Here is a 16,511-nt window from a genome sequence, read left to right as displayed (position 1 = left end):
ATCCTATCCTTCCCACTGATCCATATGCTTCCCAGACTTTCATGATTCTCCCATCATGCACCACTGTCATCTCCCTACCCTGTCATTGGCTCCTCTTCCCCCAGTATAGTCAGACACTCTACAGTCTGTTTACTGAACTAAATGGGCAGATTAGTGTTACCTCAGCCAAGATTACTTACACCTCCAAAATCTGATCTCGTAGTCAAAACTGGAGTACAGGACGTTGAATATGTTACAAGTGTCTTCATGAAGCTCTCAAGTAAGGGCTCACATAATGGGGGAGACCAGGGTATTTTCAGACTCTGCTATCCTGAGACTCTATTGTCACTGTTGTTTTTGGTTTTAGGAGTGTCCAATCCAGCTCATGTCTTTTTGTAACCCCGTATACAGCCCTTGTAATCAATAAAATATTTGCACAAGATATCTAGATAGATTCGGGTGGTAGTATCCTGATATTACAGGCAGAGATCCAATAACAGAATAATTTAGGGTTCTGAGTAGAGGGAATGGAGGTAAAGTCATCATGATGTGCAGAAGCTCCTGTTTGTTGCCAACACCAACCAAGGTGCATTGAAACTCAAAGATCTGCTACAGTACTTGTTTCTCCCTGTGACCACCCATGTGAGGCCAGGAGCTGGGAAGAAATACTCATGTGAAGTCAGAGTCAATACAAATGGCTACTGCAGTCTTTTGTCCCATCCATCACATCCCCCTCTAATAGTTCTAAGACTGAGCACTCGTGGTGAGCTCTTCTCCACTTACTGCTCCGGATTCTGAACTAGGACTTGCTAACATTCTCGTATATGACATCACTGATGCAGAACTGCTGCTTCTTCTTCATCCACATCAGTTGCACACACTGATGGATAAAAATGTACTGCTCCTGGAACAAAAGACAAAAACAGGTTTCAGAGCAGACATGTGCAAAGATATAATATTTTATACTATGACAGTTTTAATGATCAAGATCTGGTGTTAAAGGAAACCATTTTCATTATTTACAGAGACACAGTTTTATAACTAGAAAATCCAAGAGAATCAACTGTACAAGTATTTTGATTAATAACAGAGCTTAGAACATCATGGCTTTTTTAAAAAACAGTGGAATTTTTTTCCCCTAACTTTATTGCAGTATAATAAAAATTGTATATATTTAAGGTGTACAATGTGATGACTTGATATACATATATGTTATGAAATGATTACCACAATCAAGCTAGTTAACACATTCATCACCCCAGATTATATATATGTTTATATATGTGTGTGTATATATACATATATATGTATGTATATATATTTGTGTGTGTGTGTGTGTGTGTGTGGTGAGAACACTTAAGATCTACTTTCCTAGCAAATTTCAAGTATACAATACGGTATTATGAACTATGTTCACCATGCTGTACATTAAATCATTATTAATGCTAAAGGAAATGAATATTCAATCAAATCATGGGGCTATTTTGAAAAAAAAAAGGATATCCCATTATCATACACCAAAGCAAATCCCAGGTAATTTAATAAATTGTCTTTAAAAATACAGAGGAAAATATTGGTTAATTTCTCTCTGATTCCTTTAGGAAAGGAATTTCTAAAATTAAGAGCAGTAGAATACATTACAAATAAAAATCTCAATCTACTGTATATTTTAAAAAGTTAAAAAGAATAAAACACAGGGTAAACCACAAACTGGGAAAGAAAAATATTTTCTAGAATTATGACAGAATATTGATGCCTTTATTTTTGTGATAAAGTCATTCAAATCAGTAACATATACAAATAGACAAATAAGTAAAGGACATCAACCACTAGGCCAAATATTCCCTGGAAGTTAGAAACGATGTCTTTTTATTCCTAATGCTTAGCACTTAGCTGTGTTTATTAAATGATTTTTGAAGTAAACTGAGGAAATATTAAAATATGCCAAAAATAGTCAAGTAATACAAAGTACATTGAAATAATTATTTTCTATCTATGTAGTGGACAAAGCTAGAAGGAAAAGAATAATATTTAATGATGACAAGTTTGTTGAGGCAGTCCATTTTACCTATTGTTTGTGGAGGTAGAATTAATAAAGTGCTAATAAATGGTGTGGACACAGATAATAGTAAAAAGTGGAAAACAATCCAATTTAATGTTCTATAAAAAGGAGATTGGTTTAAGTATGCAATAGTGTATCTTTAATGAAACATTAGTCTGTCCTTAAAATGAGATTTATAGAGTTGCAGGTAATTTTTGAAACTATACAGGCTACATAGTAAAATCCTAAATGAGAAACTACAATGTAAATAGAATGTAAAGTAACACACATATATACATACATATAATATGAGCACAATCATGTAAAAGTTATACTTGAATGAAAGCCAAAATGAAATCACCAAAATATATCTTTCTGCCAAGAAGTAAGGGTAATTTCACAGTGTTCCTCCTTTTTCTTTGTTTCCCAGAGTTTCTCTATAAGTAATACCACTAGAAATAACATTTAAATGAGATCCGGTCAAAATATTCATAGGATTTTAAGAAGCTTCCTGTGTAACAACTTCATACAAAAAACAAAATTAATATTTCAAACATCACTGGATTGATGCCTCAGCCTAACCTGTATTTTTCAACACGGTTTGGAGAAAATATATTCCCTTTTGTGGTGATGGTATCCTATCAGTGGCTGAGCTACCCCTTGTGGTCATCACACATGGACACCTAATCCATTGTTTCTGGTGTTATGTCAACACAGGGAATAGATAAGACCAGAGATTGCCTGGACATTCAATCTGCATCTGCTTAGTGGCTACATTTTGTATCAAAACAAAAAACAACCAAATAACAAGACCACAAGAAAAGTAAATAAAGACTATTTATGGAGGGACTTGTCCTTGAAAGTCCCGAAATTCAAACTGCAGATCAGGAGGATGGGCTGCTCAAAGCAAAGCCCCAACTGACCTCCAGGGAAGGATATTAGAGGAAAACCAAACAAAATATTCGATAAAAATAGAAGAGAGGAGAACATCATTCATAAGTAGCACTTCACAGTTTCAAATCACTTATCTAGGTTATATTATTTCCCATCATGTCTGCTTTACAAAAATTAGTGAAAGTTATCATTCATATTTTACAGAAGAGAAATGGGAGCCTTGAGAGGTGACATGACTTGTGCAGCAGTAAAGTGGAGATTCAGGCTCCCCCCAGGGTCTGGCATTCTTTCTAAATACGCCTCTACTTGTGTGAAGAAGTCTATGAAGTGTGTCTGGTCAGGTGAGGAAGAGGAAGAGGGCAGGTCACAGTGCAGTCCAGGCAGCATGTTGCACCTGGAGACATGGCTCATCCTATCAGCTACTTCTGCAATTTTTTGGGTGAGGTGGAATGGTGGAGTCAAGGCAATGTAGAGAAGGCTGGAAAATTAGATACCAGTGATGGGAGGAAATATGGTCTATGTGGGTTGATTATATACATAAAAACAGAGCTCAAGTGGAGAACCATTTCATTCTCTTGAAAATCATTAGTGTCAAAGGAGTACTCTAGGATGATACATGTGAAAAGAATAAGCTTTTTTTACTTTGTTCTTTCCTTGTTAACTTTTGTGACCTGGCAGCAGAATTTGAATGTGAATGGGCTTAAGGAGAATCTTAGGCAGATCAATCTGTATTCAAAATACGGGATGAACCATGGTGAGCAGAGGAACAAGGAAAAAATAAAGGTAAATGAACAAGATGTTCTAGACATAAGTTAAAAAAAAAAGACACAGATAAATAACTGGAACTGGAAAACATCCACCAGGAAGTCCTGCGGGAATCAAGGGTCAAGCTAGAAAAGTCGGAAAAAGTAAGTAACCCGGGGAACCTCTGCCCCCTTTGCTGACTTTGAACTCCCCATGAGAGTTCAGGGAAGGGATACTGCACTTTATTTTTTATTTAATTATTTCATAATTAATTTTAATTAATTATTTTATGGGTTTTTTTTTTTGAGACGGAGTCTTGCTCTGTCACCAGACTGGGGTGCAGTGGCACGATCTTGGCTCACTGCAAGCTCTGCCTCCCAGGTTCCAGCGATTCTCCTGCCTCAGCCTCCCGAGTAGCTGGGACTACAGGCGCCCGCCACCACACCTGGCTATTTTTTTGTATTTTTAGTAGAGACGGGGTTTCACTATGTTGGCCAGGATGGGGATACTGTACTTTAAAAAGGCTGTGTCCGAGGAGATATCAACATAAAATGCTGGCATAAACAAATAAAACAACCAAAATTTAGGGTAAAACATTTAGGGAGAAAACAAAACGTTTTCTTGGCTTTGCAGAAAGCGACATGGTGGCTGCTTGATAACCACCCAAAGAAAGATAATGACCCTAAAAATGGGATGGAGGATGTGTCATGTGAAAGAGATTAAGAATCTGTAGTTGGAGAAAAGTCAAAAGCAAACAGGCCATAATTAAAATCTACTAAGTTTTTTTTGTTTTTTTGACATGGAGTCTCGCTCTGTCGCCCAGGCTGGAGTGCAGTGGCACCATGTCAGCTCATTGCAACCTCCGTCTCCTGGGTTCAAGCAACTCTCTTGCCTCAGCCTCCCGAGTAGCTGGGATTACAGGTGCCCACCACCAGGCCAGGCTCATTTTTTAATATTTTTAGTAGAAACGGGGTTTCACCATGTTGGCCAGGCTGGTCTCCAACTTCTGACCTCAGGTGATCCGCACGCCTCAGCCTCCTAAAGTGCTGGGATTACAGCTGTGAGCCACTACGCCCGGCCCCAAAATCTATGAAGTTTTAAAAGGTATGAATTAAGTAAATTGAGGAGACAATTCATTAAATGCAAAATACTTAAAATAAGGTGTGGCTCTTTGAAGCTTGGTGATTCATATACAAAACGCGGAGTTTTAATCACATATCAAGGTGCAAATTTATGGAAGTAAAAGCCAAAAATATGGACTGATTAATAAAGCACTGTTTACTCACCAGACAGTGGACTCCTCTGGGAAACCAGACATTTTAAACTTATGATTAAAAAGTGATATTGATGTCCCCACCACACTAAATTACTAGGCAGCATGATTGAAACCAAGTGAGGAAACCAATTGGACTTGCTTCCTAATTATCAATGAGAGGTCTGAATATTAACGAGGATAACTCTTTCCCAAGTGGTATGATCCTGCTGTAGTTCAGAAATGAATGTATTGAAACAGCCTTGCCAAAAATTGGTCAGACAAGAATGGGGAGGTAGGAGGAAAGAAAAGTAAAAGGAGTGGGAAAGCAGAAACAGCTGAGACGGCCGCCATTACTCTAGGCTTTTGAAGTGATACTGACATCTAGTGGTGCTGGGTAGGAAAAGCATGAGGAAGACCAAAGCATTTTAAAAATACCCTGATTACAGGTCGGGCCAGGTTGTGTTCTACCCAAGCGTTCCACCCACACACACTCTTTGAGAAAAAGGATTATTGTAAGACTGAAGCTAAGAAGTCGCGAGTATGGCTGGGTGATGAGGCTTATGAACAATCTGTTGTACTTGGGTTTTTGCGCCCACAAGGGTACACACCCACGGCTGCTCTGAGGCAGGCGGTGCTGTCTGCCGGCGTTGCCTTGGGTTGTTGCTCCAGACTAAGTGCATCCTCAGGCTTTCAGGGAGGGAGGACTCGGGAGAAGAGGAGGAAGACGGAGCACGTAACACTGTTGGATATTTCAGGGGATGCTTCCATGTTGTTAAAATAATAAATCTTCATCATTGAGATGAAGGGAACTGGCAATGCTGGTAGGTTGGGGACTGGGAATCTTTAAAATCATAAAAGGGACAGAAAGCTCAAATCCAACTTCTAATCATCATCAAAAGTGAATTGGGATAGAGTCACACGGAGGATAAACTAATGACAAATGTATTGAATCAAATCCAACATTTCAAATATAAATCAAATTGCACCAGTTCAACAGTCTCTATTTGGTGGCATTTACCCAGGATGGCTGTTATCTGCAATTGACTCTGAGTCTGTTCAAAGAGGTTTTACTCTTACGAATCTACCCATGCACTCTGAATTATGATGCCAATAAAAGTATAATCATTATACGTCGAATGGATTTCTGGAGGCTAGTGTCTATTTCTTTTATGCCTCAAAGCAGTTTGAACATATACAATAAGAAAATGGGAAAGAAAGATACAAAGAAGTTTGAGAGAATTGTTTTGAAGCATATCATTGAATAATGGTAAGTTTTTCAGTCCAGGGAAAATTTAAAAATACATATAGATTATGTTCCTACCTCTGTCTGTACCATAGACATCCGGTATGACCTCATTTCTGACACCAGCCCTAAGATGTCAACAAACTCATGATCCCGAATGTGCTGCAAGAGCCTGTCCAGGGCAATGAATGTTCCCGTCCGTCCCACACCAGCACTGCAAAAGAATGTTCCGATGGCATATTATTCAGATGGTGCTTCTTTTTTTTTTTTCCCCTCTTTTTTTTTTTTTTTTTTTGAGATGGAGTCTTGCTCTGTTGCCCAGGCTGGAGTGCAATGGCATGATCTCGGCTCACTGCAACCTCTGCCTCTTGGCTTCAAGTGATTCTCCTGCCTCACCCTCCTGAGTAGCTGGGATTACAGGTATGTGCCACCATTCCTGGCTAATTTTTGTATTTTTAGTAGAGATGGAGTTTTGCCATGTTGGCCAGGCTGGTCTTGAACTTCTGACCTCAGGTGATCTTCCCACCTCGGCCTCCTGAAGTGCTGGGATTAGAGGCGTGAGCCACCTCGGCCAGCCCAGATGGTGCTACTTTACTGTTGAAATAAAACTGATGATTTCTAAAAAACTACAAATAGTACCCTTGTGGAAAAACGCAGACTAAGCTCCTGACAATATTTTCCACTTAACTGATTTTTAAGTATGGAGTTGTGGTTGGTGTTCCTTCTAATGTCACATTTCTGACTATCATGGCTACCTTCCTGAGAGACATTTGCACTGCATTGGCCACACCCTTTATCGGGGTCTCTGCTTCTGCAGAAAAGTAGGGATTCCATGTTGAGTACTCTCGGGAACTGATTTCTGAATTCAGAGAGCTGATACACATAAACAATACCCTGTCTTTTGAACAGCATCAGAGTTAAGCCCTCAGATCAGCTCAAAACTCCAGTTGAGATGTCCATACCCTAACTCTAGGTCTGGGACCACAGAGATTTGTGTATCTTCAACCCTAAGTTCAGTTCACCACCCCAGACTGCCTTACAGCACGCCTGCCATTTTAGTGGCTCCTGGGCCTGCTTCCATCTCACACGGACCTTTGAGATAGTTGCCTTAAAATCAAATGAAAAATTTGGACCCAGTCTCAGCCAGTCCCCCAATCCCAATGCTCAGGGCACAGGTGGAAGTGGACTGACATGCGCTGACCAACTGCCCATCACAGTCCCTAGTTCTATGTGTTGAAGTCAGCCCTTTTTTCCCTCCAATCCTCAATAAAGAGTCAAATGGCTCAGCTTTGAATCACTGTGAAATGATGGGAAAAGAGAAAGTTCAAGCAAATTTATATGGAAAGTTTGCTAGAAAAATCCCGCTCTATAAACTTTGAGTTTAAGGTTGCTTTTTCTACTAGACAACTCTTCCCTCCCAGGATTTCTCAGATAAAATGATCTGCCATTGGGTGAGCACCTGTAAAGTCATATCCAGAACTGCACTTACTATCTTCCATGAAAGGAATCTGTGAGTTTGACCCCAGAGTTGAAGAGCTTCATTTTCTGTTCTTGAAAAGAACCATTTTGAGAACAGATAATCTTATCTGCTAAAGCACATCTTTTAACCTGTGAATGCCTACAGTGGATTGACAGCAACAATATCTGCCCTAAACAGAAACTTAGTAGCTTATGAAGCATTTTCCTTTCCAGGGAGACACACACTCCACACAAACACACATGAATGCACACACATACTTCCTCATTCTAGTCATTCTAATTCACAAGGGCCAAGGCAGTAGGTCTGGGATTGTAGATTTATTTGCTTAGGTTGGCATGGTTGCCAATGCTTCCCTTCACATCTTCATCCCACTGCCACCTCTCACTTGCCATTGGAGCACGTTTATGTCCCCTGTTCTTTTGAGGTTGCATAAGGATTTTACAGCAATATTGTATCACAGAGATAGATTTTGATGGAGCTCTGTTCATACAGTAGGAAGAACAAATTAAATTTAATGATAACTTTTCCTGTTGGGAATTAGTGTGGACCTTGATTTTTTTATATCCTATATCCTTTTTCATTCTACTGTCTGACAATTTAAGAGACAATGCCAAAGAGGAACCATAGCAAATATGTTTATCTTCCTAAGCTGAATATTTTCATTTTTCTTTTCCTTTTCTAGTTTTTATGCCTATTTATATTATGTCAAGCTGTGATCAGCTTTCTATAATTTGACCTTGTATTTGTCCATGTTGTAACTACCCAGAATCCTTGATGGAGTAGGATAATATCACATATTAAGGGCATGATCTTTGCAGATTGGCATGCCTGGATTTGAATACTAACTCCTCCATGTTCTAGTTGCATGAACTTGTGTGAATCCCTTAACATCTCTACTCTTCTCTATTTTTTTCATTTAAAAATTGGAATAATAACATCTATTTTATAGGGTATAGATACAGGAAAGCCAGAATAAATATTGTATATATTGAGACATCAATTAATCATAGTTTAAAAAACATCAGAGTTTATTTAATTTTCAACTAAACCTGATAAGGGCTTATGGAATGGTGAGCTGTTCCCCTTACAAAACCAACTCCTAATATTTAATAGAAAATGCAGTTGATGAGGTTACCTGCAGTGAATGATCATGGGACCTTTGCTCTTGGTAGCTTGCTGTCGGACCATGTGTACAAACTGCAGGATACTTTCTGCAGCATTTGCTGTGGGCACACCATGATCAGGCCATGCAGTGTAGTTAAAATGCATCACATCCTGCATCTCGTCAGCCTTTAGAGAAAAAAGCCAAAAACAAGCATTAATTTTTCAGTTCACTGTTAGGATGACCCAGGACTCTGCTAGTTAAGCATGCAAAATGTAGAGCCACGTTCCATTCCTGGTCATTACACTTTCCTTTCCAGCTTTGAGCACCATATCTGGCATAAAATAGGTATTGAAAAAAAAAAAACACGCTAATTGTATAAAGCTTCAAATAGTAGGATAAGTAGGCTAATCTGTACCTGTGGACAACACTTAAGCAGATTAGGGTTTGCATCCTGGCTCTGTCATTTAGAAGCTGCATCAGTTTTGGCTAATGAATTAAACACTGTAGAAAGTGCTGTTGGTGCCCTTTAGATACACTTTGCCAGCCTGGGACACACTTTTCCCAGTTGCTGCTAACAGCACAGCAGTACCTATCTCTTGATAGTTGCCTTCCACTGCACAGAGCTGCCTCGATAGAAAATCCCTAAGAGGTTGCGTTCTCCTGCTGAGGGCAGCCCACAGCTAATGACTGACTAATTGTGGGGTACAAAAATCCAGCCTTTTTCAGAGTGAGACAGTACCATGGTGCTGTCCATGCCCCAGCACTCTCTGTGGGATCCAGCACAGGTGAGATTTTCAGCTGAATGCTCTGTAGGGCTTCTTCTCTGTCAATCTGCTTCCCTTGCTCCCTTATGGGCTTTCCCTAAGAATGCACTTTCACAAAATCACTTATATGAGAATCCTTGTCTTGGGCTTTGATACTAGAGGACTTGACTCACTGAGCTTCAGTTTTCTCATATCTAAAAATGGCCTAATGATACTTATAACAAGAGTTGTTGTGTGAATTAAGTGTAATCATGTGTGTGATATTACTACTTACTAGTACCTCATTACTATCACTCACTGTCATCCAGCTCCGTGCAATTGTATGGTTGATTCTGGGAGTCCCCAGTAAGTGAGTATAACTTGTATATTTACCTATTCCTATTAACCCATACATCAAATATATTGTTGTTCTCTCTGAACTGAGTACATATTAACTAGAATGTGTATCTTTCCAGATCAACTCTTTTTAGTCCCAACTAACTTGTAAGAGTTATATATTCTCCACTTGTTATCAACCATCAGAAATATCCCAAACCCAGGCTTCATAAAGGTCTGATTCATCCCTCATTCCTCAAACTTGTGAAGAGCCTAGAATTCACTCAGAGGCTGGAATACTATATCATAACTGGGAAGGAAGGAAGCTTGGCCTCGCTGTCAGTTTTGAGCTAAAATTTAAGTTCAGGTATTAAAAGAGAAATGAATTTCAAAGAGTCAGTGGTCTTGGGCAGAAAGTAAACGCATAAAGACAATTCATAAATAAAATGTATAAATAAATATGTAAGATTTGTTTAAATATACATAAGTTATCACCTCCCCTACACCCATTGTACCCTTGGCACCTAATATATCCCCAGCAGCATGCAGTGCCTCCCCTACTATGTTCAAGGGCTCTGGCTTAGACATACAGAACATGAAGTCTACAAAGATGCTGGCTACCCTCACTGCTCTCTTCAGGAAGTATGTTGAGAAACTATCTTGGGCATAAAGAATTGTGCAGAATAATTTACTTATTCAACATCATGAGGATTTAAGAATACTCAGCCACCAGATAACTTTGGTTGCCAGGAAAGTTCAGGAAAATGCTTGCCCTGTTTAAATGCTGATCATAATTTGTATAACATGTGTACACTGTAGCCAATATATATATTCCAGTACGGTTGAAGTGAAAATGTATTCGGTGAAAAAGTGCAAGGTGATTTAAAATCAGGAAATCATTAAATTGTAGTTAGTTTCTCCGCAGCTACACGGCAGGGGTCCTGGAACTGGGGTCAGCCCTGTGAGCTGAATAGCAAGGCACAAAGTCCCTGGCAACAAACACGTTTTTGTTGATCTTTAGTCTCCAGCTCTCACTCAGTTGATGCCAAATTTCAAGTAGTAGAAAGTGACAAGTTGTGTGTTATGGTCATTTCTCTCCTTTCTTGTTAAAGGAGAAAACTCTTCTGGTTTTATCTTACTTAGCTATTCCTAAATTTCTCTTACCTTGAGTTCCTTACTTATGTAATTTTATCTTTTTATAATTGGAAAGTTTCCACATATCAATATGGAATGGATAAAGAAGGGTATAAACAAAAAATGAAACAAATTGAAAAATATATTAATTAGCATAGCACAATGTTCTTTGGGCAACTTAGCCTTCATTGTAGCTTAACATTTAGATTCATTATGCTTATGGCCAAAAGGGGGCACTCTGGTACCAGACGCTTGTAACAAGTAAATTCCTTACAAACAAACACTACTGTTCAATCTTTTATTCCTATTTTTCAAGTCCTTCACATGATTGTCATTGAAAGATAGGTCATCACTTAAGACCAAGGACAAGAAGCATAGTACTGACCAAGCAATAATCTATGTGACTCTTCTTTGTCAACAGAATAGGCAATGGAACAGACCCTATTTTGTGCTCTGAAATTTTTTCTACTACGTGCAAACCTAGGGACAGATTTGTACTGTATTTGGTTATCAGTTTGCACTGGCTTTTCAATTGAAATATCTAAGAACAAAAAACAGAGTTCAAATGGCATTTGGATTGACAAATATTTTCTCTGACGGAAAGTCTATTGATGCTTTACAAGTGCCTTATTATTTTTGAAATAACTCATTCATTCACTGATTTATTCATTCCACAGGGATACAGCACTTGCTTCTGAAACTCACAGTATACTGGGGAGGCAGACACAAGAAGCGAGAATTGTAACTATCTATGGTGTGCTGTGATAAAGCAGCTTACTTAAGACTCTGCCCCAGAGAAGGAATGGGCTAACGGTGTCCAAGCCCAGAGAAGACACCACAAAGGGAGTGACACTTAAGCTGAAACTCTGCATTTGAGTAAAAACGTGCTTAACAAGGAAGCAATGTGAATTTTAAATGACCGAAACAACACGAAACACAGTCTGTTAGAGTCATACGGGGATTTGCCTGAATTCTCCTGGTCATAAAAGACATTGTTAACTGCCAGTTAACAAGTGGCAGTTAACAATGGCTAAGAAGTGATTTATCTCCTGTAGATATCAATCAGTAGGTAGTATCAAGTTCTAACGTTGTATTGATACGGGCTATCTTTGTTTCCATTGCCTATTTTAAGGGTCAGCAAACATTTTCTGCAAAGAGACAGTTAGTAAATATTTTAGTTTTTGCAGATCATATAGTTTTGGTTGCAGCTACTCAAGCTTGATGTAGCACAAAAGCAGTCATTGACAATTCGTCAACAATGCAGGCTGTGTTCTAATAAAATGTTATATATGGACATTGAAATTTGAATTTCACATAATTTACATATAGCATTTCACATAAAATACTATTTTTCTTGTTGATTTTGTGTGTGTGTGTGTGTGGAGATAGAGTCTTGCTCTTGTTGCCCAGGCTGAAGTGTAGTGGCACAATCTTGGCTCACTGCAACCTCCACCTACTGGGCTCAAGCGATTCCCCCACCTCAGCCTCTTGAGTAGCTGGGACTACAGGTGTGTACCACTACACCAGCTAATTTTTGAATTTTTAGTCAGATGGGATCTCCCTGTGTTGCTCAGGCAATCTTGAAATCCTGGGCTTAAGTGATCTGCTCGCCTCAGCTTCTCAAAGTGCTGGGATTACAGGCATGAACCACCATGCTCAGCTGTCTTTTTTCAACCATTAAAAAATGTAAAAACCATTCTTAGCTCATGGGCTTTATCCAAAAGGCAGTGGGTAAATTTGGTCCACAGGCTACAGTTTGCTATTTCCTTAACTATTAGAAAGGATTGTTTCTAAGCAGGGAAGAACATCTCAGTGAGAACTTTCCTATTCAATTTTGTCTTCATAGACAGCATGTTCAAGTGGAGAAGACTATTAACAGTAAAAACTGTATATTCTATAGGCTGAGGTCAATGGCATGACTTCAATTGATGTTAACACCTAAGCCTGTCACAGAAATATTCAGCGTTTGCTCAGAGACTTGTCAGCAGAAAGGTGTCAGGCCTTGTGAGAAAAACAGACATTTTTTTTTGGATGTGTTGTCCATCAGAAATCAATAGCCCTTCAAGAGAGATAGGGAATTATGATAATAAGACCTAGAAGTACCTTACAAATAATGAAAACCAAACCAGAACAAAACAAGAAAAAAACAAAACAAAACCCAAACTACTAAATCAGGGTTTAATTATTTAATTTAAAACATAAGTGTGCCTTATATACCCTAATTATACTCATATATGATTAATATAAGTAATGAGAACACTTCTGTCCTCAATGATGCCTCATAAACAATGATTAATAGTGTCTTCTATGATCTTGAGCTAATTCGAGATGAACTAGTGCAGACTTTTTACTGCGTCTTCTCAGCCTCTCCAGACCAACCATATCATCCACACCATCACTGATGAAATGGGAAACAATGACACTGAGAATGGATTTTTCCTCTTGAAGGAAGCAGCAATGCAAAGCTCAAAGTGCTCATTGGGTTGGTCTCCCAGCACTTCCCTGGTGGTGGTGGTGTAGGTGTCTGTTGGGAACAGGCCCCCAAATCTGGCCATAAACTGGCCCCAAAACTGGCCATAAACAAAATCTCTGCAGCCCTGTGACATGCTCGTGATGGCCTTGATGCCCATGCTGAAGGTTGTCGGTTTACCGGAATGAGGGCAAGGAACACCTGGCCCTCCCAGGGCGGAAAACCACTTAAGGCATTCTCAAACCACAAACAATAGCATGAGCAACCTATGCCTTAAGGACACATTCATGCTGCAGATAACTAGCCAGACCCATCCCTTTATTTCCCATAAGGAATACTTTTAGTTAATCTATAATCTATAGAAACAATGCTTATAACTGGCTTGCTGTCAATAAATATGTGGGTAAATCTCTGTTCGAGGCTCTCAGCTCTTAAAGCTGTGAGACCCCTGATTTCCCACTCCACACTCGATATTTTTGTGTGTGTGTCTGTAATTCCTCTAGTGCCGCTGGGTTAGGGTCTCCCCGACCAAACTGGTCTCAGCAGGTGTCAGCATAGGGACAGCACCTGCTCTCTGCTTGGTGACTTACATAGTTGATCCGGAAGTGTCTACAGGCCCAGTCGTCCTGCTCTTCCTCTGAAATCATCTCCACAGTGATGTCTCCATAGGCTATAGGTTCTTCTGTGAATGGCCAGTAATGGTCACATTTCACCTGGAGCAAGGACAAAACAATTTTTTAAAACAAACAGGCTAGGAAAGAAATTAAGTGGGCTCACTTAGGGAAAACAAAGGTATTGGCCTCTAAAGAATTAGATAGGACCGTGGTGAAGATGAAACATAAAGCAAATACAACCATTTCTGCTACGTAGTATGAATTCTTATCACATGACTTGGGTCATTCTTATCATATCTAACTAAAACAGAGTTGAGGGGTCAGGGGACAAAGCACTCAGAACGCCCCAGCTACTCGGGAGGCTGAGGCAGGAGAATCGCTTGAACCCGGGAGGCAGAGGTTTGCAGTGAGCTGAGATCGTGCCACTGCACCCCAGCCTGGGCAACAGAACGAGACTCCGTCTCAAAAAAAAAAAAAAAAGAAAGAAAGCACTCAGAACGCATAACATTGTTCCAGGAATGTAATTCTCTGTAACCCCCGGTTGCTGAAACTGCCTTTAGTAACTTGAAACCAGTGTTATCTAACAGCAACTGAAACAGCCTGTTGGGACTCTGAGACTAGTTTTACCCACCACCATCCATTCACCAATCAGAGCTTGCCAGCTCCCCAAAACTTTACTAGTGCTAATGAACTTTCCTGCAAAACAATATGCAATATTTCTCCTTTTTAGAAGACTTCCAACCTTCTCTTTTTTCCTTTAGACATTGCAAAGACCACCGGGTCTGTGTGTTTACCCCCAAATTCTAATTCTTGCTTCCCGAATACAATGTTTTAAATTTAGCGATTTGTCTCTATGTTTTATTTGACTTTGAAAACAGCAAGCATTTCATCAACGGCAGTGGCTGGGGCAGGTTTTGCTGCTAAGTGGGAGCAGCTTCAGTAAGTACGTACCCTCCTTTTCTCATTACACTGAGTGAGCATGACAATAATCTGAGACTTTTGTTGCAGGACCATCTTCCAGAAGTCATTTCTGGTTTCAGGCAGTGGCCCCTGGGTGGCAATATACTCCTGGGGTGAGTTGTATCCCTGAAAGATAAGTGACAAAATTATCACCTAACCAGACACTGTCAACACCAAATGCTGCTTCACGCCTATGGGAAAAAAACTGAAAATTTACTGGTGATAAAATTGGCAAAGGATCACACACCTATGTAATGTTTTCTCCTGTTTTAATCAAAGAGGCTATCAGAATAACTGACCATAATTAGTCTGTGTGATTGTAAGCATTGTTATCCAGAAGGCTGTAAAAATCACATCCACATCTTTTTATGACAATAATAACTATCTTTATATTTTAAAAGTGCAGGTGCTAGGGTGGAACCCCTTGAATTTGGTTGCTGAATGTGAAATTTAAACACAAGAGAGGTGATCTTTAACCTTTCTACTTCCCCTTTCACTGATCCTTTATAAAGAAATAGAAACATTACTAATCTATGGACTTTTTCTTTCTATTCTTTATTATGAAACGGAGTAATGCAAACTTTTTAGAATTCAATTGCTGGGTTGGGAAAGTGTCTCTTTTGAACTGTTTGACACATCCGCTAGTCTTTCTCTGGCTGGTTAGCACTGGGATGCCTGATTTTTTTTTCTACTTACAGGAATATAGTTGGCATTGATGTAGTCTGCACCTTCCTCTTCATTCATGGAGACTAATCTCACACGGCTGAAGTCATCTGTAGAGAATAAGGAGAAAAAAATATTAAAATTCAAGATGGAAGGAAAAATTATTTTGGCCCTCTCTATCCAATATTAAGTTAAATCAGTCAGTGACAGAGTAGGCAGATAATAATTTTTAGCCTGATATTTTAGCCATTCTTCAACTTTGGTTTGTTGTTTAAATAAATAAGTGAATATCTTCCAACCACTATTTTTTTTCACTACCAGCTCTCCTGTCCTTGAAAGAATTGTTTCCAGGATTGTTTAGGTGTTGTTCAGAGTATTTCAGGAACTACAATATCTGTGAGATTGATTGGACAGCTATAGTATATAGCCTAAGCACACGATTTTCATTTCACCTAGAGATATCCAGAGAGTTCACTACTTTAAGGAGATCTAGAGAAGAGAAGATGCATGGGTTTCTTTTGTAGGTAGACATTAAATTAAAGAAGTAATTTCTGAACTGTGTACAGATGTGAAGTGTTATTATGATAATATATCTAATTTCATCAAGAAACCATATCAAGAAGAGACTTCTCTTTCTAGAGCTTTTTCAGCCTTTCTCTTCTCACTTTTCCATTCATGCCTAGCTCCCACAGCGTGTAGCAGAGAGAAAAGTGAAATCTAAACTGGAATGTATTTTAATTGTTTTGTAAGTGCTTTATATTACCTTTTTTTCCTCGAATGCTGCTTTTTATTACAAAATGCTAAGCAACTATATAACTTGTCAGAAGTTAGAAAAGGCATTTTAATATAC

At 39.1% G+C, this 16,511-nt stretch overlaps 1 protein-coding gene across 2 annotated transcripts in view; it reads right to left on the bottom strand.

Annotated features, from left to right (window-relative positions):
* PTPRO (protein tyrosine phosphatase receptor type O) overlaps nucleotides 1–16,511 on the bottom strand; it is a 265,422-nt gene that overhangs the window by 1,562 nt on the left and 247,349 nt on the right. For both annotated transcript variants that reach the window (XM_016923013.4, XM_016923014.4), the window contains 6 exons: nucleotides 15,695–15,771; nucleotides 14,990–15,124; nucleotides 14,015–14,137; nucleotides 8,772–8,926; nucleotides 6,235–6,370; nucleotides 763–883 (listed from right to left, as the gene is read on the bottom strand). In XM_016923013.4, the coding sequence (XP_016778502.3) occupies nucleotides 779–883; nucleotides 6,235–6,370; nucleotides 8,772–8,926; nucleotides 14,015–14,137; nucleotides 14,990–15,124; nucleotides 15,695–15,771 (731 nt within the window). In that variant the 3' untranslated portion in view covers nucleotides 763–778. The remainder of the gene's footprint in view (nucleotides 1–762; nucleotides 884–6,234; nucleotides 6,371–8,771; nucleotides 8,927–14,014; nucleotides 14,138–14,989; nucleotides 15,125–15,694; nucleotides 15,772–16,511) is intronic.

Source organism: Pan troglodytes, chromosome 10 (genome assembly GCF_028858775.2).
Source record: "Pan troglodytes isolate AG18354 chromosome 10, NHGRI_mPanTro3-v2.0_pri, whole genome shotgun sequence".
Classification (NCBI taxonomy): Eukaryota; Metazoa; Chordata; class Mammalia; order Primates; family Hominidae; genus Pan; species Pan troglodytes.
This window is presented reverse-complemented; position numbering and strand designations above follow the sequence as displayed.